Source organism: Acomys minous (genome assembly GCF_964271855.1).
Source record: "Acomys minous genome assembly, chromosome: 5".
NCBI lineage: Eukaryota > Metazoa > Chordata > Mammalia > Rodentia > Muridae > Acomys > Acomys minous.
In genome coordinates, this window is record NC_140494.1 from 24,605,110 (window position 1) to 24,630,588 (window position 25,479).

The window sequence follows — 25,479 nt, forward strand, 5'->3', positions numbered from 1 at the left end:
TGACTACTAAGCAAGCTATACAGAGCAACCCCGTATTCAAAGAGCCACAACATAGTGTAAATACAAGAAGAGGCGCCGTTGGTCAAGCCATTGAAAAGAAAATGTAAAGCAGATTTGTATTTTTAAAATGTACAAACAAAAAACAATATTCATTTGCACATATACCAGAGATGATTAATTTTTGGCATGGCAGCACCCATAATCCCAAAGGTAGGGCTGGGGAGACAGGAAGCTCTCCGGAGTTTACTACCCTGCCAATCTAGCCTCATTGGTTAAGCTACAAGCCAAGAAGACAACCTGTCTTAAAGGAGGTGGACAGCTTTCCAAAGAGTGAAACCTAAGGTTGTCCTCTGGCACGCATGCCTGTGTGTGTCTGTGTGTGTCTGTGTGTGTGTATGTGCATGCGCGCGCATGTACATGTCAGCACACATGTACTAAACACACACATGTTATAAAGCAGGCAGATCCATGTTGGATTCCATTTAGGGAACTAAGAGTCAAAATCAGTCTGAGGCAGCAAAATAGTTCAGAAAGTGACATTCTGAGCTTCATCAAGGGACCCACCAGCTCTCACAAGCTGTTCTGACCTCTCCACATGCATGCACATGCACCCTCACAAAATAAATGATTTTAAAGGGTAGTCCCACAAGAGATAACACAAAACAAGGAAGCATGCACTTAAGTCTCAGACATGCCATGGAGACCGCAGTTTAATTCGTACCCCAAAGTCCCTCGGCCTGACACAGGAGGGCTCGGCGGCTTCTGCGTGGGAGGGTTCGTTCTCGACAATGTGCCAGTTCTTGCAGGCTGGTTATTTCCGTGCTAAAATGTGGAGAGAAAGATTTTATTTTTGTATCAACTTGTTCTCTTGATGTTTTAACATGATCTTTTTTTCTTAATATCAGAATGTGAAGTAAGGATTCCCAGACAGTTTTAATAGTTTGTTATTACATTTTAAAAGTTCAAAAGCCACCTGTGCTCAGTTCTTCCTGTCATACTTTGTGCTATTCATATCAATTTACGCAAAATACAGGTGAGACTACTAAATTTATATGTTATTGCTCATATCAAAGTTACCCAAGAATCAGGATTACTAAAATGTTTGAATAAACATCTATATGTGAATTATGTGTGCATAAATGTAAACCACAATTCTGTCTACCTGCTAAGATACTCATCTCAAATATAATCTTTATCCTAATAATTCAGCAACAAAATCTCATGTGACGTCTGGGAAACCTAACTGCAAGTCAATGGAAGCAAAGCAACTGTAAAAACATGAGCAAAGCAGTAACTGTTAGCAAGATTAATGTTCCTTAAAGTGCAAACATCAATATATTTTGGATATATTAACACAGCCAAGCTAAATGCTGCTGATTTGATCTAAGTTTGAGCGTATTTAATCTAAGTAAATCCTACAGGAAAAAGCAGACAGACGTAAGAGTTTTCACATTTTAGTGGCTCTGCAGCCTCTGTCAATATACAGGAAGTACTGTGGATCAAGTGATAAGTAATATCTCTTACCTTGGCTTTTAGCCACTTTATGTTGGCAAAAACAAAAAAGAGGGGGAAAAAGTAGAAATTAATTCTAGGTAAGTTGTATCTGACAGGACAGGTTGACATTTATATTACTGATTTTATGTTCAACAAGCTTTTATCCAGCCATATTTCAAATACATCTTAAAAGTATCTAGAGGAACTAGGGAACCATTTGTGTATTACACTCATTTTTTCCTCAATACTAGGAATTAATCTCAGGGCTGCACACATGCTAGTCAAGCACTCTACCAATGAGCTAAATCCAGGCACTATGTTTCCAAATTGGCCTAGAACTGACTTTGTGACCCAGATAATACTTGAATTTATGATTCTCTGGCCTCAGCCTCCCAGGTAGTGGGGATTGATGGCTTTTGTCTGAAGGTCTAACTTACATGCACTTTTAATAGGAAATAACTTCCTAAGGAACATACCAAGAAATTAAGCTAATCTCAAGCAGACCTCAAAATTTCTTAGGTCAGCATTTAACCCATGAACGTAATCCAGCTGAATTACCAATGGCAGGGGCTCAGAGGGGCCTCCGGAGTTAGGAGAACACAATGGCTTTGGGAGATGAAAGTATCTAGCATGTACAATGGCATCGATCTCATGACCAAATGCCCCTTCTGGACGCAATAGACACTGCACTCACATGCACATCCCCTCCCATACAAATACAGACATATTTAAAAGTAAAAATTTTAATTTGATTTAAATAAACTACAATAATACAGAAGATGTAAATCAATTTTTAATACAGCAGTAAACAAGATCTAAGACTTTATTAGATAATGAATGCCCAAGTCTGGAACATTCATTACTTGAGTGGTAGTATAATACAATAAAAAGATAAACCTTAAAAACTAAAATTTGAAATCACGGTTTAAGATTACATGTACCTGGCTCAAAAGTAACAATCTATGTAAGTTCCTAAATTAAATCCTTAATACCACAAAGAATAAAACAGATAGATAATAAGCATCCATTTAAACATCACAACATGAGCTGGAGAGATGGCCAGCGATTAAGAGCGCACACTACTCTTGAAGAGCGCTTGAGGTAGAGTAGAGTATGGTGTCTTTAATTCCTGCTCTTGGGAGGCAGACAGGTAGATCTCTGTGTTCAAGGCCAGCCTGGTCTATGTAAGGAGTTCAAGACAGTCAGAGCTATGTAATAAGACTGTCTCAAAAAATAAAAATAAAAACTCACAAGTTGCTTTCAAATTCAGAAAAAGATTTGTCCTAGCACCTCAGTATTTAAAAATGAGATCATAAAGCCCTGACTAAACCCTGGGAATGTAGCTCAGTCGGCAGAGTTCTGTAGAGCGTGAAGCAACACTGGGTATCATTTTTGGCATCACATAACAGGTACCAGGGTATAGGGGTATACTGAAAACTCAGAATTTGGGAGGCGGGGGCAAGATAATCAGCTACACACCAAGTTTAAGGCCAATTTGGGATCCATAGGACCCTATCTCAAAAAAACAAGATACGGCTGGTGTGTTAAGAATAAGATAATATGTATGTGTGTGTGTATAAAACTGACAAAGAAAAAATAGCCTTTAAACAAAATATAAAAACGAAGGCATCTACTAGCAGCTTGGCCAAATTCTGACTGAAGAATGAATAAAGAAAAGTCTGGAAACTCTCATTTCTAAACTATGGAAGTCTTGAGCAAGCCTTTGCACTACTAGGAAGGTATATGTTCCTATGATTTTAAAGACCAGTTCAGTAAAAATTCTAAATTAAAGAAAAACTACTTTGCTCTTTAAGGCTACTTCTGTTAGAGGAGACCAGCTAACACACCTGAAACACTGTGTGCGACCCTACAGTGCCAGTCCTTGTACCATGCGATTAAGAAAACATTCCTGTTTCTACAGTCTGTCTATAATAAAGTCCACAGATTTCAATTTCTATCAATGGCATCTGCTGTTCTCACAAGTTATCTACCATTTTCCCATGACCCCAATGGCATTAAATAAAATCTTATGCAAGAATTTCAGACATCTTGTTTATATACACTGTGCTAAGACGTTGGTATTCCTCGCTGTCACCTGGTACTGTGGTCTGGAACTCTACCTAATCAACCATGTCGCACACCTAGATGTGAAATACTCCATTTAACTAATACTAAGACCCCTGATCAGATATACTAGTGTACTGTATAATCTATGTATATGATGATACATATATACCTGTATATGTGCATATAGTATGTTTCATAATATAACACAGTAATTGTGCAAAAAAGTATTCAAAGTACACTCTCGTATCTTCACTTCTTCCTACTTAAAGAACAAAGACAAAAACAAACAAAAAATCTCATCATTTGTATGTGACTGTGTTCCAAATGATGAGTGTTATAAAATTAATCCCTGCCTCTTAAAGCTCTTAAAGCTAGCAACTGACAATACTTGTATGAAGAAGGATCTATTTAAATGTTCCCAAACATAAACAAGGCTTTAGTATTTCCTTAAAGTCCTTCTTCCTCTAAACATTTATACTTAGGAATAACTTCACCATTTACCTGGAATATGTTTAAAAACAAGTCCTTTTGAGTCCTCTCTTATTTTTCTAGCAGTAAGCTTCCAATGTCAATGAGGCCAATTCTTTCTTTGAAGTAACTAGTTAGCTCTCATTTTAGTAAAATGTAAATGTTTAAAAGGTGTAGCCCTATGTAAATATTATGAAAATTTATCATCTATACTGCTATAGAGAGTTCAGTGGTTAAGAGCTCTTGATGTCCTTATGAAGGCCCCACAGTCCAGGTCCCATCACCCATGCACAAATGTCACAACCGACTGTATCTCTGTCCTCTTTTGATCTCCACAGGAGAAAAACATGCGTGGTAAACTGTATGCACACACATACAAGCATGCATACATGTTACATACACTTGGCACACACACATGGTAGACATACACATATACAGGCAAACACTCAGATACAAAGATAAACTCATCTAAAAAAATTAAGAACAACAACAACTGGAAGACCATTGGAGCTAAGACAGTCCTGTTGTTCTGGGTTCCTACAAAGCAAACTAAAATGACCAGAAACCATCAATCAACCTTAGCAGCTTCACCTGAGAAAACCCCAACTAGCTCTAACCAACAGAATGTCTTTGCCTTGCTTTTTGTATCATCCCCACGACCTCCACATAAATACTGCATATATACAACAGATTCATCTGTAATTATAAACTAATTCAGGAATCTGTGCATTGGTATGCTCACCAAAATTAATTGTAAGTTTCTCCACCAAGTATTCAAGCCTTCCTTCCCTATGCTCACTTTGAAGCATGGTACCTGGCCGAGAAAATCATCACTTCTTGTTCTTCTTCGTGTGCAATTCTCGAAGATTTTGCATAGGGTTTCTCCTACCAGTATTTTACTCTGTCCCCAAAACTAGTGAGACTTACTGTAAGTTATTATTTATTTTAAATTCCTAATAAGTTTATAGATAACATATACTTTTCAGCATGAAATGTATTAAATGCATAATCTATTTAAAGGAAGGCCAAGTATATCACACATAAATACCAAAACACTAAAATTTATATCACAAATAAGATGGAATATTAACACTGGATGTAAAATGTTATAACTATAGGAAGCATATTAATCTACTTAGATATGGTATTCAAGGTTTTGTATGTATTATGAAAAATATCCAGTGAAGATAAATGATAAAAAGCACCATGAGGAAACATCAGTTGTCATGATTCAAAACAGAAAGCACAAATTTAAGAAGCTGTTAAGGAATCAAGCTTCACCTGGGAAGAGTTATAGTTATGGAAATGTCATCAAAGTTATGAAGAGATTTTTTCATTAAAAAACAAATCAAATTTCTAAATAGGAATGTGAACCAAAGACAAAAATCTGAATAGAAATACTATATAAATAATGTAAATAATTATTTGTTTATATATTTAAATAATATAAATAAATAATACTGAAAGTACTCATTTTAAGGTAAATTTAATTCTTTCTGCCTTGTAATTTCAACCTTGCATAAGTTACCATTAATAAATGCCCAGATTTTTTGTTTTGTTTTGTTTTCTAAGGGACAAAGGGACTGACTGGATGGTCAGCTGTTTTGTTTGTTTGAGACAGTCTCACTGTGTGGCCCAGGTGGCCTGGAGCACACTGTGCAGAATGTGCCAGTCTTTCAGTGAGGTCTTCCTAGTCCTTCTGCCTCCTTGTACTAGGAGCATTTCTTCTGAGACAGGGTCGCACTATGTAACCCTGGCTGGCCTGAAACTCACTCACCCACTAGAGCCTCAGGGATGTACCTGCCACACCCAGCTCTGGTTTTAGTCCTTAATTTCACACATCTCTACAATCCTATAGAAAAAAGTAAGATTAGAGTATGAAAATTCTTATGGAAGTCATAAAATAGTAATAAAACCAGGGGGAAAGTAACTATTTTGTACATACACAGATAAATATTACATGTATTAGCGTCATCCTGGCCTCCTGTAATATCGGGCCAGCCTCAAACTCACTTTGTGAACAAGGATGGCCTTGAGCTTCCAGTGCTGCTGCCTCACTGTACAAGTGCTGGGCTGCAGAACTGTCCCGCCACTATGATATGTGGACTCAAATCCCGGGCTGCATCCGTTCTAGGAAAGCACTCTACCAACACACACCAGTTTCTAAAGTATACTATTCTCAGTGGCCACCACTCTTCTAAATCTTTGTCAAAATATTTAAAAACAGCAACCAAAGCAATGTGACTACATCTCATAAGTATACACGTAAAGGTGATTAGTAAAAATTAGGGATAATGTGTGCCTTACCATGAAACACACTCTTGTTAAAAGAGGCTTTTTGAAAATGTTTGCACTTTTTAGTAGCTAGAAAGAAAACTACCTTAGATCTCATGCATGTAGGTTCAACATCTAGTAAGCTTTGTTCATGTTTCCTAATACAAAGTTGCATTTTCTTATAAACTTCCTTTTAAAATTTGGGTCCAATCTTTTAATTCCAGAACTGAGCAGAGTTATATTTAAAAAAAAAAAATCAATCTCATACATTTCCAAATGAGTAGAGGGATGAGATAATTTGGGGTCCTTGTTTCTGAGATAATGGTTAGGTTTTTGAGGAGGTTGTGCTAAGACAGAGCTCCACAAGCCGGCATGGTGGCGCACACCTTCAATCTGAGCACTTGGGAGGCAGAGGCAGGCGGGTCACTTTGAGTTTGAGGCCAGCATGGTCTACAGAATGAGTCTGGGACAGCCAAAGCTACACAGAGAGACCCTGTCTCAAAAAAAAAAAAACACACACACACACACACACAAACAAACAAACAAGACAGCGCTCCACTAAGCAGTCCAAATTGGCCTCAAACTCTATGGTGTTATCATTTTTCTCCACATTTGGCTCAGAAATTTGTCTTTACTAAAGTGTTAATGTATTGTTTTGGTAGGAAAAAAAATAAGATGCAGCAAAAGGGGAGAAGTTAGTGAGTTTCCCCAAATAACAGACTAGATTAACATATCTGTACATATTATGTGTATTGTTTAAATCCCAAAATACATAATAATATAACCTTGTTCTATTCTAAAAATTCTAAAATATTTTAAGATACAATTAAGTTTAAGCTCTTACACAATGCTAGATATGACTCCAATAAAAGTACAAGAAACATGTAGTCTCCGTTGGCAAGTGTTTCAACCTCACACATAACTCTCAAGCATGAAAGCAAATACAACACTCAGAAACAGTAAATGCTAATGTTCTTCTATTGACAAAACATCCCAGAGTACTTATAATGCAATACATCTAGCAATAGCACCAATCACTCCTATCCACCAGCTGGAAAATGTTTCCAGACCCTAGCTGACCTCTTTTTTAAAACAGGCTGAGGGGCCTGAGAAGTGGCTGCTCTCCTAGAGGATTCAGATTGAATTCCTAGCATCCACTTGGAGGCTGACAACTATCTATAATTCCAACTCCAGGGGTTCAGTATCTTCTTCCCACAGGCACCAGGCACTCTAATGGTACAGGGATATGTATGCAGGCAAAACACTCACTTACATAAAATTAAAAATAATTCTTAAGCTGGGTGGTGGTGGCATGTGCCTTTAATCCCAGGACTTGGAAGGCAGAGGCATGTGGATCTCTGTGAGTTCAAGGCCAATCTGGTCTACAAAGTGAGTCCAAGATAGTCAAGGCCACACAGAGAAACCCTGTCTTGGAAAACCAAAAAACAAATTAATAATAATAATAATAATAATAATAATAATAATAATAATAACAACAACAACAACAACAACTACTACTACTACTACTACTACTACTACTACTACTACTACTACTACTACTACTACTATTATTATTATTATGCCCTAAAAATATTATTAAATAGCTTGAAGGACTGAAAATCAGTCTTCTGGGAAAGGGATTATTACCACATTTCAAAGCATAAATTTACCTTGTGCCGAACTGGCTAAAGAATTTACACTGTTACAGCTGTTTGCAAAGATACATAAATAGAAAAATCTATAAAGTTCAAGATTGTCTAATTCTGCCAAGCTTAGGAACGTGCATCAAATATTCTTCTACAAACCTAAAGTTTATAGCAGAAGTATGCAAAAGAAAATTTTATATAATTTTCCTCCCCACCCCACGTAAGTCACTTAATTTCATCCCTATACTACATAGGTCCACAAATTTTTAGGAATAAAAGGCTGAATTATGTACAACTTATTTTTTAAGTCAATCATAATCTATGATCTAAATGGCTTACTTAATGAATGGCTTTTTCAAGTTGTGTTTTTGTCTGTTTGTTTGTACTTTTGTTGTTGTTGTTTATGGGACAAGTAACACAGCATTCTGTGTGGAGGAGGAGATCAAAGGAAAACTTGCAGGAGTCTATCTTCTCCTTCCCCCATGTAGGTTCTAAGAATAGAACAAATATTATTAAATATTTTGAAGGATTGAATATCAGTCTTCTGGGAAAGGGATTATTATTACCACATTTCAAAGCATAAATTTATCTTGTGCAGAAGTGGTCAAAAGGTTTGTGCTATACCTGCTAAGCCATCTTAGTAGGCCAGCCTTTTCAGGTCTTTAGATTTTTCTGAATAGTGTCTATTCCGTGAATAAAATTCTTCTTCAAGCTTAGTCAAACATGTAACTCATTAAACTAATATTCTAGAGAGCTGAAGAGATGGCTCGGCAGTTAAGAGAACTTGTTGCTCTTACAGAGAACCCAGTTCACAGCCGAGCTCCTACATGATAGCTCACAACTATCCATAACTCATTTCCAGAGGATGCAACACCATCTTCTGACCCGAGGGCACCAGAAATGTATGTAGTACATATACACACACAGGCAAACATTCACACACTCACATCTTTAAAATAATTATTCTCTGAAAAGTATATTTGTTGCTAGCCAAAGGGAATCTATCAAATAAGAAAATCCTATCACAATTTCTATCCAAAATTCAAAGTAATTGACATGTAAGTAATGCAAAATGCTTACCTTAACTCCGTGGCCCACGTCATCCAGAACTGTGTAGTCAATAGGCTTCCGAATATACCTGACTGGGCGCTCCATATTTGCAGGTGCTATTATTTTGTGAGTTCTTGATGTATTCTTATTTGTTGTCAAAATACCAATCTCTCTTCGAGCCACTTTTTCTTTATGAATATCCACAGTCTATATTTTAAATTTAAATAGAGCAAGAAAATATTACTTGGTACAGTAGAGAACGGGACCATGGGGCTGTAGCTTATACCTATTTTCTTTTTCTTTTCTTTCTTTTTTTGTTTTGTTTTTCAAGATAGGGTTTCTCTGTGTAGCCTTGGCTGTCCTGAACTCACTGTGTAGACCAGGTTTGCCTTGAACTCAGAGATCCACCTGCCTCTGCTTCCCTGAGTGCTAGGATTACAGGCCTGTGCCACTAGGCCCTGCTTGTACCTATTTTCTAACGAGTATGTATTAGGTAAATTAATTCCCTTAAGGCTCAAATCAGAAACTACTTAACAGACTTTCTAAAGCAACTGTTAGAGGGAAGAAAATGTTTCCTAGAAAAATGGAATGTGTGGGAGGAGGAGGTCTGCTCGGTCACTCTTACTTTATTAAAAGATGCAAAACTGGGCTGGAGAGATAGCTCAGTGGTTAAGAGCACGGGCTGAGCACGGGTCCTGAGTTTAATTCCCAGCAACCACATGGTAGCTTACAACCATTTTCAATGAGATCTGGTTCCCACATCTGGCCTACAGGCTTACATGCAGGCAGAATACTGTATAAGTAATAAATAAATAAAATCTTTTTTAAAAAAAGGTGCAAAACTGAACAACGGCAGCAACAACATCAGTAATTACAACACAAAAGCAGTGATTACAACACAAGGAGATAAGCACTTTAGTGGCACACACAGATTATTTGAATTACTATATATGTGTGCAGTTCAAATAGGTTGAAAACATTTTGGGGTTTACAGACTGGCAGGCTTTTAAAAAATTTTAAAAGAGTGTAAGAGGCAAATACGGAAATTACTGGAGGCAGAAAGAACTGTATGTGGCAGACACCATGAACAAGAGGGCTGTAAGTCAAAGGTTATAGTTACCAGCAAGCCTCTTATGTGCATGTGCCTGTCTGGTTCAGTGTGCTGAGTAAGAGCCTATGAAATTGTTTCTAAAATTTGAGGAGGAGCTGAGGATAGGACTCACTTGCTACGATGTACAAGGTGCTGGGTTACACTTCAGCAAAGAATAATACATTTAAACTTTAATTTAATCATCAAAACTTACAAATCACACAGCAGGCTGGGAAGGGCTCAGTGGATACTAGCATACACAAGATCCTAGGTTTGGTTGCTAGGGTTGAAGATGGACCGATGAGTTGATGGGCCATGTCTTTTCTCTTTTCAGTCTTTGTTTTGTTTTGTTTTTTTATTTGAGACAATGTTTCACTATGTGTCCCTGCTGAGCTTGGAGCTTGTTATGCAGCCAAGGCTGGCCTCAAACTCAGAAAGATTAACCTGCCTCTACCCTGCCTCCTGAGTGCAGGCTTAAAGGCATGTGCCAGCATATAACTCATTATGTTCATATAGTATACAACTGCTCAAAAGTTTAAAATTGTTGGTGCCTGGAGAGATGGCTGACCAGTTAGAGGTACTGATTGCTCTTCGAGAGGACCTGGGTTCAGATTCCAGCACCCACATGGCAGCTCTCTAAGATCTGACACTCTCACATAGACATACATGCAGGCAAAACATCAATGCACACAAAATAAAGATAAGGTTTAAAACTTTTTCCTTAGAATGAGGAAGCAGTGGCAAATTTAGACTACATGGCATGATCAGGAGTATAAGATAAGGTAAACATCAAGGAACACAAGTAAGGAAGCTTCATCGCCCATTCTGAAAGATCTAGCTCCCCTAAAGCAGTGAGTCTTCCTATAATGTGTTCGGATGGAAACATCTCGTTTGCAGCACGTTAACACTGGGTTTTTGTTTTTCTTTTTTCTTCTTCTTTCCCCCCTTGAGATCTGTTGTTCTTAAACTCTATGTAACAAGTGTGACCTGGAGCTCGCAGAGAACCGCTTGCCTCTGCCTTGCAGTGCTGAGATTACAGGCGTGCGCCACCACGCCCTGCCCAGTGTAGTGGTTTCTTGTGGTTGCTGAAGGGTATGTCCTTTGACCTGGTCTCTTCTCTTCCATGAAACAAACTAAACTACTGCCTGTTGTCTGAGTAAGAATGAGGGGGGAAAAAAGGCAAAGGTTCTGGGGATGGAAAAAGCTGAATAACGTGAACTGAAAAGAACCCATGAGAATTACTAATGATCTTTTATTTTATTGTTTATTAAAATTAAGAGGTGGTGTTAGGATGAGACCTGGGAGTAGATTCAAAGACAAAAGCTTCAATAATTCCCTAGTTATTGTCTTTTCCCTACCAGATGGGAGAAACTACTCATCACGCTCAGAGCCTCAACAGCGCAGCTCCGTCAACAGCTGGAATTAAGAAGGTGGAAGGGGAGCAGGTAAGGTTCTAGGCACTTACAGATAATAGTTAGAGACGTAAGTACACTTAATGTAAAAGGAGCAAGTTTTGCTCCTACTGTGTTTAGAACCAAGCAAATTTTTGGCTACTTTGCTTTGAAGGTGATGACGGAGAGAGCTGGCTCGGCAGTCAACACCACCTACAGCTCTTGAGAGGGCCTGGGTTCCATTCCCAGCAGTCACATGGCTGCTGACAACTACCTATAACTCCAGTTCCAAGGGATCTGATGCTACCTTCTGGCCTTCATGGATACTAGACATATATATATCCATGAAGACAAAACAATTATACACATAATTGTAAGGGAGGGGGAGGCTGGAGAGATGGCTCAGCAGTTAAGAGCACTATTGTAGAGGACTCAGGTTCAATTCACAGCCCCCACAAAGCAGCTTACAACTGTCTGTAACTCTAGTCCCAGCAGACTGAATGCTATCTTCTGGCTTCTAAGGGCACAAGTACAGAAGCATCCATTCAGGCAAGACACCATATACATAAAAATTAGTTAAATTCCTAACACTCCTAGCACAGTTGTCTTCTCAGAACTGTGAGTCTTAGAGAGGGTTTCTTGATATGCTAGTAGCAGACTAGCTCTACAGGACCGTCAACGTCTCACTCTTTTGCAGGGTTGGTGTTGGCTATTCCAATAGACCCACCTAACCAACCACAGGTGTTAACCGAGGTACTGACAGCCTTTTACATTCTCCACTCACAGCATCTTACATTGCTCAATGCTGGAACAGTTTGCTCAAAAAACAGCTGAGGACAGACGGCCTCTCCCAGAGCTCAGCCTCTTTGCTTCATGAGTCTGCCTGCTCTTCTGACTTCCTGTGAAAGGTAACTTTTCCTTTTCTTCTTTCTGACTCTATTCTAAGTGAGCTTTCTCTAAGATCATGGGCTTCCCTACTTTGGTTTCTCTAAGGCCCCACTATGCTGTGTGGCTGCCTGCTGCCATCTGGCTGAAATCTAAGCCAACCCAAGCTGCTTGCGTTTTCCCCTTTACCTCCTCTGGGCAGCTTCCAAGATTCACAACTTGCATGCTCTAGGATTTTTCCTTTAAACTCTAATAAAATTTTCTTCAAGCTTACTATCCAAATAGGCAACTTAAAACACTGAAGGGCTGGGGATATAGTTCGGTTGGCAGAGTACTTGCCCACCATGTACACTCAGGTGGTAGAGACAGGAACATGAGGGAAGTTCAAGGCCATCCTCCTTGGTTGTATAAGGAAGGAGAATAGCCGGGGCTACATGACACCCAGTCTCAACAAACAAACACAAACAAAACTTAAACCCTCAACCCATAATTAAGCAAAAAAAGGGCCTAGAGGTATAGCTCAGTAGTAGAGTATGTATGTAGTATGCACAGGGCCCTGAACCTGATGCCCAGCACCAAAAGAGAGAAGAGGGGTAAGAATGAATGTGAATAGACAATTTCTCCAAAGAAGATAACGAACACTTGGTTAAGTACACTGTGCACCAAGTCTCCCTGTGATGGCACCATGTGCATCAAAGTGGGAGGCATTAAAAGATCTCTGTAACTTAAATTAAAATGTTCTTTTTCCTCTTGCACCTAATTATTCCAAACAATAGATCTTACATGCTGAAATGTGATGCACTGATTTCCTGATAATGAAACGAAGTCAAGATCTCCGGCATGCAAGAGAGAAATGCACCTCAGAAAGTAAAGAAAAAGGAGATACTGACCTGTCTTTGAGATCACACCTAGAGCTTTCTCAAAAGAAAATCCTCTGGTACAATTACCACAATCCATGCAAACATTCTAACCCTAACAGACCTGGCAGGACCTACACAAGCCCTGCTAGGCAATTCTGGGTACCACTGTCCTTAACCTCATGCAGTAGCCTCTTGGGAATAACAGAGTGCTCAAAGACCTTGATTCTCTGAAAAACAGCTGTCATCACTTACAAGTGTCTATGCCAGCCCCATACCTACATCTATCATTCAGCTGTTCCAAAGGACAAATGAATGCCACCCGGCTGGTGACACAGATAAAACAGAACAGATTGTACTGCTTGCCTTCAGGTACACTCCAGAAAAGGCACTAATTACATGAGCTTATGCGAGAAGCCTAAGGCTAACCAGGATGGCATACTAGAGAAACTGTCATCCTGTGCTTCACAGCTTCAGTAGTTGGGAAGGGAACAAATCTAGACAGTCATGTTGTTTAAGGAAACACCAATCCTAAAGGAATGTGCAACCATAGAGATTTTTGTTTGTTTGGTTTGGTTTTGATTTTCCGAGACAGAGTTTCTCTGTGTAGCCTTGGCTGTACTGCACTCACTCTGTAGTGCAGCCTGGCCTCAAACTCACAGAGATCCCCCTGCCTCTGTCTCCCAGGTGCTGGGATTAAAGGCATGCATCACCAACGCCCAGCCTCATGAATTTTGTGTAAAAGTCAAGTATGAACAAGGAATGCTGTGACTTGTAATTGGAGGTGGTCATAAGAGACATTCAAGTGTTTAAGGAAGGCTATTCTTAAGGGAGTGGAGGGACCCCACAGGAAAACTAATAAGTTAATTAGATATGTTCTGAGGCAATTATTCCTATACTGGAAATCATCCAACTAAATTTGCAATTTGTCCCTGAATAGCTAAAGCAATCAATGACAACCACCTTGGCCCTAGGGGCATGTGTCAGTTCAACTCAGTAGCTTGGATTGTTATGGACGACAGACAGCAATTCCTCTGCAAGACAAGGGCTTACGTGCACAATTGTATCCTGCAATGCCTACATTCATGCCTTAGACCAAGCAGAAAGTCAATAATGAACTGAGAAAACCACCTACCTCTCTAGGACAGCTCTCTGCATTTCCTTCAGCTATCTGGTTCCAAACTCCTGGGCAGTGTAAGTGAGCTCAGAATTTGTAGGTAATAACCCCAATTAAATGTCTTTCTTCTATGTTAAAAAGAAGAGATCTGGTGATGCCTCAGTCAGAGCTCCCTGTGACCGGCTAGTTGTGCAAACATGGGAACGTTTACTAGAAGTCAGGAAGGTAAAGCAAGCAGGGGTGAACCCTGGACTATCTGCCTGCATCTGTGCTTCCTTCCATCTTGTGAAGACAGGCACTGACTCTGCGCCATATTCTTGTTTAATCACAGTTGTATCAAAAATAGTCTTGAGGTCTAGAAATAATGTGTCCCTCTGGAGACCTGGGAAGGTTTGTATAATGAAGATGTCCTCCCTCTCCAGGGCAAAAGTCACGCAGCAAAGGCAGCTCTAACTTCACACTCTGACAGTCTGAGTGTCCTAACACAGAAATGACGCTCCTGTAACAACTTGAACTAAATCACTGAGAATGAGATGTCAAGGCCAGTGATGCGGCTCAGCTGGTAACTGCATTCTGCCTCCTGAAACCCACATGGTGGAAGGAAAGAACTACATATGGTGAAAAGAAAGAACTACTCACATGTGCACAGTCACACGATTTGTAATTGAAAAATAAGATGAGTCACTACGGAATGGCCTAGTCCTATTCACAGACTTCCATGGAGCTGAGGGCACAAATGCTAACACAGTGCTGTCCTCATGAGTGAACTCCTGTGTGTTTGACTCTTAAGCCCTGTGTCCTCTTCCGTCATCTAGGAAACTGTAGGAAACTACCTTGTTAATCTGAATGGAGGGCAGAATCCTAGGACGCTTCACGGTTGCGTGTGGTTTTTAATTTGTTTTAATAGGTTGGTTTTTGTTTTTATTTTATTTTATTTTTTTCCAGGGGAAGGTGAGGGCTGTAGAGATGGCTTCAGTGGTTAAGAATACCCGTTGCTCTTATAGAAGGCCAAGTTTGGCTCCTAAAATACACATTAAATAGCTCACTATGCATACTGCATATAACTCCAGCTCCAGAGAATCTAATACCCTACTCTACACTTTTTTCTTTTTCCCCCTCTTTTAGAGACAGGGTTTTCTGTATAGCCCTGGCTAGCATCAAAGTCAGAGACTTTTTAATCCCAAGTGCTGGGATTAAAAGTGTGAACCGCTCCAGTCTGGCTCTAAGCTTGGTTTTGTTTTGACTGTTGTTATTTTGTTTTGTTTGTGTGTTTGTGTATGTGTGGGGCTAGAGGTAGAAGCCATACCCTCACACATGCTAGGTTTAAGTGCTCTGAGTTACACCCACAGCTCATCTCCTTCATTTTCAAGACATCCAGTGCTACTTGGCTAAGAACTAATTTTTGTTAAACTCTACTTGGCATGGAATTAGTTCAGGAATCTGAGGAAACATTGCTGTTTTGTTCGAAAATGAAAGAGGTGGACACTACTTACCTTCACTTACTCTCACCTCTCCTGAATGTTTACTCCATCTCCTTTACAAGGTCAGTTTACACACAGCACTAATCTTAGATGTGTACTTTGTAAGCTCCACTTAGCAAACTCATCCACATTCACACGTAAACCGCCATGCATTTCACAGACACTTCTCCTGTTCCCCTTGTGATGCCTCAAAACAAACACAGCACAAACCAAACACATGAGGCTACTCAAGCCCATTTTTTAATGAATCGACTTCAGTTCTCTTAAGTTATATATACCCTGTACTTCATAGTTTCTATTGCTAAATCTTGTCACATTTACCTTAAAATACCAGAAAGCCGCTTCCTTCTATCTCCACACTTCAATTCTAAGTTACTACGTGTCTCTCACACCAGCTGTTACATTAGTCTTCTAACTGGTCCCTGAGCATGCAATCTGGCCTTTCCCCAACCTATTCTTTATGACATAAGCAGTATCAGTTTTATCCACCTCTACCAAAAGAAGGCACAAGACAGAAAACAAGCTGGACATTGAATGTCTCAGTAATTTGGCCTCTATCAATAGAACATCTCACATAGTTCTAGTCTTCAAGAGAAAAACTAAGTTCAAAAGGGCTCAACTGCTTGTCCTATGTTTTCAGTTTGTTTCTGAAAGTCACCATTTGCTCATTTCTCTGCCTCTTATACACTGTGTAAGTATTCAAGATATTATTTTAAATTACTTGAAAAATTCTCCTCTGGTTCTACTCCTATCCACCATCCTGATTCTGAATCACAAGAATCTAAATCATATTGTGACCAACAATGCCACCTCACCAAGAAGAGTTACCTAATAGAAAAGGGCCTGGAATGATGAAATCCATTTATACATAAAGCATGAAATCAGAAAACCCATGTGTGTATACTGGCTCCCTCACTTAATTGTTACAAAATTTAATCCAGTGTTTAGTCCATTTAAGATTCCAGTTTTGATAGGGCAGGGAATGGAGTCAGGTAGTAGAGAGGCAGCATGTGTGAGGCCTTTGATTTGGTATCTGGGACCTATATGTGTGCACGCCTGTCCATTCTGATTAGTCTATCAGAATCTATAACATTGCTTTATTAAAAAAAACTACACTCAAAAACTTTACCAAGTCTGGCCAGATATGGTGAAGCACACCTTCAATTCCAGGACTCAGGAGGCAGAGGCAGATGGACCTCTGTGAGTTTGAGGCCAGTCTACAAAGAGAGTTCCAGACCAACTAGGACTACATAGTGAGACTGTTTCCACCACCTTCCCAAAAAACATGTATCAAATATAAATCTCATTTATCAAACTAAGCACTTCTACATTCCCAAACTAAGATAACGCGTTTTGTGCTGGGCATGATCTCCATGGTGAAAACCTGTCTCATAAAGTAAGTAAGTAGAGCATTTCTAAGATAGAAGAATTAAACACATCACATTTTATATACTGTTAAAGTAACGGAAATCATGCTCAAACCACAGTTTTGCCATCAGCACCAGGACTTTGGACAGCTTCTCAGAGTTAGCTTAATAAACATTAGTGTGCTGTCAGGTTGAAACTGCAGTAAGTAAATTAGTACTAAAAGCTACAATTCATTTTTAAAAGACAACTGGTGGGATTTGGACGGATGACTATGCAGAAGAGCACTGGCCACTCTCTAGAAGTATGATTCCCAGCACCCACTTACTGATTTACAATTATCTTTAACTCCAGTTCTCTTCTGGCCTTCAAAGCCACAGGCACAAATGTGACACACAGACATACATGCAGGCAAAACGCTCATACACATAAAATTTTAAATAAACAAAAAAGTAATAATTTTTTTTTCTATTCATGAAAATTGTTAGAATGTAATTCCCAGCAACCAAATGATGGCTCACAACCATCTATAAATGGATCTGATTCCCTCTTCCGGTGTGCATATACATAAAATATTTTTTTTTAATTTGTTAGAATGCCATAGCAAACGTAAACTTATCTCCCTTATGTCTTACTTATGTTGATCAGGAGGGAAATTTAAAAGAAGCTAAATAGAGTTCAAGAGAGAAATATAAATAGCTCCTTCTGTTCCAGGGATCCAAAGCCTCTCGTTTTCATGGGCACCTGCACTCATGCACACAGACATACATGTAAATACATACCTACACATGATAAAAGTCATAAAAATAAATCTTCAAAAGAAAAAACTCACTTATTGAGATTCACTATGAAGTCTTAATAAGACAGTACTGTTGCTATGTAAAATTAAGTAAAGTAGACCAACATGAAACTCAGAAACAAATTCAGGCTTAGAAGTAAACTTGTTATCTTAGAATTATGGTATAGTCAGGGGAAATGTACTACACAAGTGAAACAACTAGTTTACCACAAAGAAGAGAAACTAAAAGTGTGTATCTTATAGTCCAGGAAAATTCCAACTCCATAAACGTAAAGACAAAGAAAGCCTGTTTATACTTCTATAGTTATTCATTAACAATAACAAACTGCTCAGAAAGAACTAAATGCAAAAGATAAATCTTAGAAAGGACAGACTGTTAAAATGTATATTGTGTGTGCACACGCACACGCACACACCATCACATAGTATGTGGGTGGAGGCCAGAGGACGACTTTCAAAAGTTGGTTCTCCCCAGGCATGGTGGTGCATGCCATCAGTCCCAGCACAGGGAGGCAGGAGCACACGAATCTCCACAACAGCCTGGCTAACATAGTAAGTTCCAGGACACAGTGAAACCCTGCCACCCAAAACAAAACAAAAACAAAGGGATAGTTCTATGCTTCCACCATGTGGGTCTCCAGGATCAAACTCAGGCCATTAGGCAAAAGCCGACTAGTTTATCTGCTGATCCATCATACTGGGCCCAATGTTGAGTTTTAAAATGCAAGCCATGCCAGAACATATAACATCCCAAAACAATAAAATATTAAGTAACAATGACTTAGGAAAATGGGTGTAGCCAGTTTACAACTATGATTTCCATGCAGATACATAGATATATGATGACAAAATCTTAAGGCCTAGGGTATGGGTTCTGAACCTATGGGTTATGACCCTCATGGTGGTTGCATATCAGAATCCTGAATATCAGAATATTATGATTCATAACAGCAGAAAAATTACAGTTAGGAGCCAGGTGTGGTGACACGCACCTTTAATCCTAGCACTCAGGGAGGCAGAGGCAGGTGGATCACTGTGAGTTTGAGGCCAGCCTGGTCTAAAAAACAAGTCCAGGACAGCCAATGCTACAGAGAGAAAATCTGTCTCAGAAAGAAAAGACAAATTACAGTCATAAGTAGCAACAAAATAATGTTATGGCTGGGGTAACCACAGCATTAGGAACTGTAATAAAGGCCGCAGCATTAGGGAGGGGAACAGCCCCTAGCCTACAGAATGGTGAACAAGCTCTTTAGGTATGGAAAGGAACCACTTCTCGGCCTTGTGGCTAAGATCAAGTGTAGGTATGGGAAGGCGCATCAGGGGTAAGAAACAGAAATGGGCATGTTCTGTCTGTGGTTTAGCTGATGAGTCCATAGATTTTTATTATAATTATAGCTAGCATTAGTTTTTTTAAAGATAATCATGGAAATTTTTGTTTTTGTTTTTGAAAACAGGGTTTCTCTATGTGTAGACCTGGCTGTCCTGGACTTGCTTTTAGACCAGGCTGGCCTTGAACTCACAGACATCCACCTGCCTCTGCCTCATGAGCGCTGAGATTAAAGGTGTGAGCCACCACGCCAGGCTTGGAAAATGTTTTAAAGTACTTAAATTGCAAGCACAGTACACACAGAACAAGGACTAGAATGGTTACAATTCTAAAGCAACACTGTGGGGACAGCACAGTGGCAGAATAATAGCCTAGCATGAAAGTCAGGAGGTTGATCCCAGCACCATGCCAAAAACCTTTCTGGAGCAGCATCAAAAGTCTCATTTCAGTGGCCACACTTAGGAGACTGAAGAGAAGAAAGCACAGGCCACACTCAAAGCCTACTCAGAGGTGAGTGGCAGGGCAGACAGGGTAAGCTGAGCTCTATTACTAAAAGCTAACAACAACCCTAGGAAGTTAGGAGGGTACAATTCACAATTTCACAGTTCTAATTTAACTGATACACAAAGGCTACACATAAACAGTACTGTGTTAATTTTTTGATACATCTGTAAACTGAATATTTAAATCAAGCTAAATGTTTATTTCTTTAAACATTTATTATTTCTCTATGGTTACAAACATTAAAATCATTTCTAACTTTTTTTTCTCTCTTACATAGACTTACAAAATAAGACAGTAAACTGCTAATATCTAGTCACTTAACTATTCAAAGAATTCATATTTTCCATCTCTCTACCTACCTAGAGAGACACACACACACACACACACACACACACACACACACACACCATCTCATTATGCACCCCAGGCCCTAAACTTGTCCCCCATGTGCCACCATGCCTAGCTGATTTCTATCTTATTATTTGTGTGTGCGATATATGCCTGTGTGCAGACACGTGCACCAGTATGCTAAAGCCAGAGGAGAGGTCAGTCAGCCTGACCTATTACTCTCCCCATTCCCTTCAGACAGGGCTTCTTGCTGAATCTGGAGTCTGACATTTCTACAGGTAAGCTGGCTGGCCAGCCAGCCTGCCCAGGAACACCTCTGTCTCCTGTCCCTAGGACTGGGGTTACAGACAGGCCACACAGGCTTTTTATGTAGGTGCTGGGATCTGAACACAAGTGTGCTACATATGCAAGTGCTTTTCCTCTCTGAGCCGTACTAATTTATAAACTCAGTTTTTAATGAATATGAATGTGTTAGAAACTAGGTAAAATAAATTGTATGGTAAGCAAATGTTTTTAAAGAATGATTAAAATATCCCCAAATTATTTTTATTTGGAGGAAAAAAATATTTTCCAGCACAAATATGGAAGGCTGGGTGTAGTGGTACACACACTTAATAGAAGCAAGATGGCTGGGAGTTCAAGGTCATCCTTAGCTAGATTATAAATGTGAATCTAGCCTAGGCTAAGAGTGTGTGTGTGTGTGTGTGTGTGTGTGTGTGTGTGTGTGTGTGTGTGTGTGTGTGTGTGTGTATACACACACACATAATTCCCATATGGTCCTCATGAAGGTTTTATTGTTACAGAACAAAAGAATGTAAGAAATGAAAGCATGGGGCTGGAGAGATGGCTCAGGGGTTAAGAGCACTGGCTGCTCTTCCAGAGGTCCTGAGTTCAATCCCCAGCAACCACATGGTCACTTGCAACCATCTGTAATAGCATCTGATGCCCTCTTCTGGTGTGCATTAAAAAACAAAAACAAAAACCTGAAAGCACTTCACAAATACATTGGTGGAAATATCAAGTAGGATGGTTACAGAAAGGTGGGAAATCTCTATTACAGAATTATGTTAACTTCCTTTCTTAGCCTTTGGGTTGGTGAGAGCTGCTGGTCTATTAGTATACTGCAAAATGCTTTACCTAATAGTCACAAGAGTAGTTACTAGGTAGCACAAGATAATCTGGCTCCAGACAAGCAACACTGCAGCTCTCCTCTTAGCAAGTTCTAACCAGGAGACTGGCTTTGTAAATCTTTAACATGGGCAGGACTTTGTTGTTTTTCTGGGAACTTCTGTTCAATATATCTTCTAAGATTTGATTATCCTGGGCTATAGAGATGGAGTGGCCTTCCCAAAGACCAAGTTCAGTTCCAAATACCCGATAGGAGGCAACTTCCAGATTCAGGTGATTACAGACAACCTCTTCTGACCCTGAGGGCACCCCCGTTCATCTGTATATACTCACACACCAATATACATAATTTTAAAAACTAAATCTTAAAAAAAGGAACTACATTTGGTTATATAAATTACCACAAAGAAATATGTTGTTTTAAATGTGTTCTCTTTCCTGTCCTTGTCACTATGGTGGGAAGGGGATGAACACATATGCTTCTTTTTTAAAATCTTCCAGAAAAGAAAGGAAAAAACAAAAAACACCACCACAAAAAAAACAAACAAACAAAACAAAAAAAAAAAAACTGTCCCAATGATCAAAACACAGAAAAGCAGGCAGGAAAGAGTCACGCTACAGCAATTTGACTATTTAACATGTCCTTATTTTCTACACTGTATTTATTTATCAGGAAGCCTAGGAACCTCACAATTGCAATTACAGAGAGGCCATTATGGGTTTTAAGCAAAGACTCTCACATATAAATAGAGCCACAATATATATTTGCTGAAAACAACTAAGAAATCAAAATCTAAATCCTTTTGCCCTGAATTGCAAACGGAGATGGGTAGAAAAGTGTAAGAATCCTGAGACAAGCTACACAGAGAAAGCCTTCAGCAAAGAAAAAGACAGCCTTTGTCTGTTCCTGCTTATTTGGACCAGACTCTGGAAATGGCCCTATGCCCAAAATTCTGTTACAGAGCTCTGTTCAATACGCCTGAAACAAGGTCCCAATCAACTCTGAAACTAACTTGATTCAGAATGACCTATATATACACACTACAAAATAGATTTCTTATAAAAATATGAACTGCAAAAATCAGACTCCATGGAAACACATAATATGAAACATTTGAGTCAGAATTATTGTAAAATCACTAGGCATAGTAGCCCATGACTATAACAGCACCACTTAGGAGCAATGGGCAGGAGGATCCCAAGTCCCAGGCCAGGCTGAGTTACAACAAGACTTGAAAGCAGAAGGGGGAGAGAGCTCCGTAGGGAAGGGTGCTTGCTTGTTAGGAGGCCATGTGTGCTGGCTAGTTTTATGTCAACTTGCCATAAGCCATAGTCATCTGAGAGGAGGGTACCTCAATTGAGAAAATGCCTATAGGCAAGCTATAGGTTATTTTCTTAATCAGTGATTGACAGAGAGGGCCAGTAAACAGCAGCAGCCAGCTGCCCCACCCCCACCCCCACCCCCTGCCCATGACGTCTGCATCAGCTTCTTCCTACAGGTTCCTGTCATGTTTGAGTTCCTGTCCTGACTTCCTTCAATTATGGACTATGATGTAGAAGTGTAAGCCAAATAAAAATAAACCCTTTCCTCCCCAGCTTGCTTTTGGTCGTGGTGTTTCATCACAACAATAGTAACCCCAACTAAGAAACAGTGTAAAGATGGAGGGAGAAAACCAACTCCAAAGTTGTTCTGTAACCTCCATATGCACAGTATGCCATGCCATGCCACCCCAATAATTAATAAATAAATAAATGTAAGTAAAAAGAAATAAATCTGTCTAGGGAAACTGAGCAATGGGAGAGGATAGTGGAGAGAAAGAGGAAAGGAAGGTAGTCAGGGAATATGCACATGTGCAAAAGGTAAACAAACAAAATAAAGAAAGGCTAGGTGGCAGATGGCTCAATGACTTTGACATCAAGCCTCAAAACCTCAGTTCAGTCCTGCAACCTAAGGGTGAAAGATCAGAGCCAATTCCAGTAGGTTCCTCTGATCACAAGTGCTAAGGCATGTACATACTCACATAGAAACAGACAGATACAAATGCAGACAAACATGCACACAAATGTTTAAATATTTTAGTTAGAAAAGAAATATGAAAACAAGAATATTAACACTGTAACAACAACAAAACTCTACTTAGGCATTTAGTCTCTAATTCTTTAAATTCTTAAAAACACTGATTACCAGATTCCATAAGAAATGAAGAAACTTAAAAGTAACTCAGAAAAAAGAATCTGAAAAAAACTTTATAAGGAATAAAAAAGTAAGACTTTTCATGAAGAATAAAAACTAAATCAATAGGGGGCTGGAGTGATGGCTCAGTGGTTAAGAGCACTGCCTGCTCTTCCAAAGGACCGGGGTTCAATTCCCAGCACCCACATGGCAGCTCACAAGTGTCTGTAACCCTAAGGTCTGACATCCTCACACCAATGCACATAAATTAAAAGTAAATAAAATATTTTTTAAAAAACTAAATCAATAAAATAACATAACTCTTTTAAAAGTTACTATTGAAATTTAAAAAGGAGAAAAAAATACAATAGACACAACCAGAAAGTAAAACTGAAGAAAGTTTCCTAAAGAGATGAATAAGAATGGCATATTTAGAAAAGAAAATACAGCAGAAATTAATATATATCCAGAAATATAGCAGCCTCATCTCCAAACAGAAACTGACCTCAAGTAGCAGAACACTATCCTCTTAGAAGACCAACACAGTAAAGCAAGCCCTATAAGATATCTCCCCACCCCCCCACACACACACGCATGTGACAGCCACTAAATAAAATAAATATTTAAAAAGTTGTCTTTAAGAAAAAGAAAAGTTACATACAAAACAGTTAGAACCATCCAGAAATAAAAGCATGTCTGTAATCTCTCAGAAGCAAGGAAAATCTTGGGTTCTAGACCAACATTGGCCGCATTTCCAATGAGGCCAGACTTGTTTGCTTTCTTGTCTGTTTGTGTTTTGAGACAGGGTCTTACTATGCAGCCTTAGCTAACCTGGAACTCAGAGATCTGTCTACCTCTCTGCTTCCTGAGTGCTGAGATTAAAGGTGTGCACCACTATACCAAGCTTTGTAGTAAGTCTGCTGTAAGGATAAACTAATTCATATTTACTCACATGTGTAAAATACCATGGCATATAGTATACATTATTATATAAGCACTTTAGAAAGAAAAACTTAAGGATAGAAAGATATATAACAAATTTTGGATGTTTATTATAATTACTTAAGTAATAGAGACTGGCATTTAGCAACCTTCATGTAGTGCCCACTTTGGGGGAGGAATTTGTGAAATGAAGTCTCAAGATAGTAGCTATCGCTACACACACATACACACATACACACACACACACACACGCACACGCACACGCACACGACTTCAGTTCAAATTAAGCAGTTAGAAAAAGAAAAAATGTAAAAGAGGGGGTGATGACACACACATGTAATCCTAGCACTGCAGCAGCCAAAGCAGGATGACTGCAGAGAGCTTGAGATCAGCCTGGGCTACAGACCAGTTCCAGGCCAGCCTGAATGCAGAGTGAGTGTCACCACAAAAAAGAAAATAGCAGCACAGAAGGAAGCAAGGAAGAAGGCAGGAGTGAAAGAGAAGAGAAGAAAGGAACAGGTAGGCAGAGGGAGGGATAAAAGGAGGAAGGAAAAAGGAGAGGGGAACTGGGAAATGGAAGAGAAGACAGGAGGAAGAAGAGGGGGGGAGGAGGAAAAAAAGGAGAGGATGGAGAAGCAGGGCCAGGGGAATGGTTAATGAAAAGAGGAGAAGAGGAGAAGGAAGAAGAGGCTGGAAGGAACGCCCTGCTGAGGCTATGCAGGGCCTCCCCGCGCAGGCACAATGAAGCAGAAGCAGCAGGACCTAAGGGCAGCTTCAGCCAAGCAGGAAGACCACATAGGAAAAACCAAAGGTTGGGTTGCAGCTCCGTGATAAAGCACTTAGCTGATCAAGCCTAGAAGAATGGGTTCAATTCCATCCTCACCATGCCTTTAAAAAATACACATAGGGTGTCAGAGCATGATCCAAGAATGGAGCCGTGTGAGATTTCTAAGTGCTTGTGAAAAACTTCCCACAACCCAAGACAAAGAGCCTTGTAACCTCAGTTTCTTCAAAAACACAGACTGCTCTTGGATTGTGCTTCCGTGCCCCTCCCAGGTGTAGCAGATAGGAGT

The 25,479-nt window shown here is 39.5% G+C and overlaps 1 protein-coding gene across 12 annotated transcripts in view; it reads right to left on the reverse strand.

The window, feature by feature from the left end:
- ABI1 (abl interactor 1) overlaps nucleotides 1-25,479 on the reverse strand; it is an 85,270-nt gene that overhangs the window by 21,277 nt on the left and 38,514 nt on the right. For 6 of the 12 annotated variants that reach the window (XM_084781988.1, XM_084781981.1, XM_084781977.1 and 3 more), the window contains exons 3-5: nucleotides 9,030-9,206; nucleotides 1,525-1,539; nucleotides 722-822 (exon numbers count right to left, since the gene is read on the reverse strand). In XM_084781988.1, the coding sequence (XP_084638114.1) occupies nucleotides 722-822; nucleotides 1,525-1,539; nucleotides 9,030-9,206 (293 nt within the window). The remainder of the gene's footprint in view (nucleotides 1-721; nucleotides 823-1,524; nucleotides 1,540-9,029; nucleotides 9,207-25,479) is intronic. The other 6 variants (XM_084781980.1, XM_084781978.1, XM_084781987.1 and 3 more) reach the window with 1 other exon arrangement.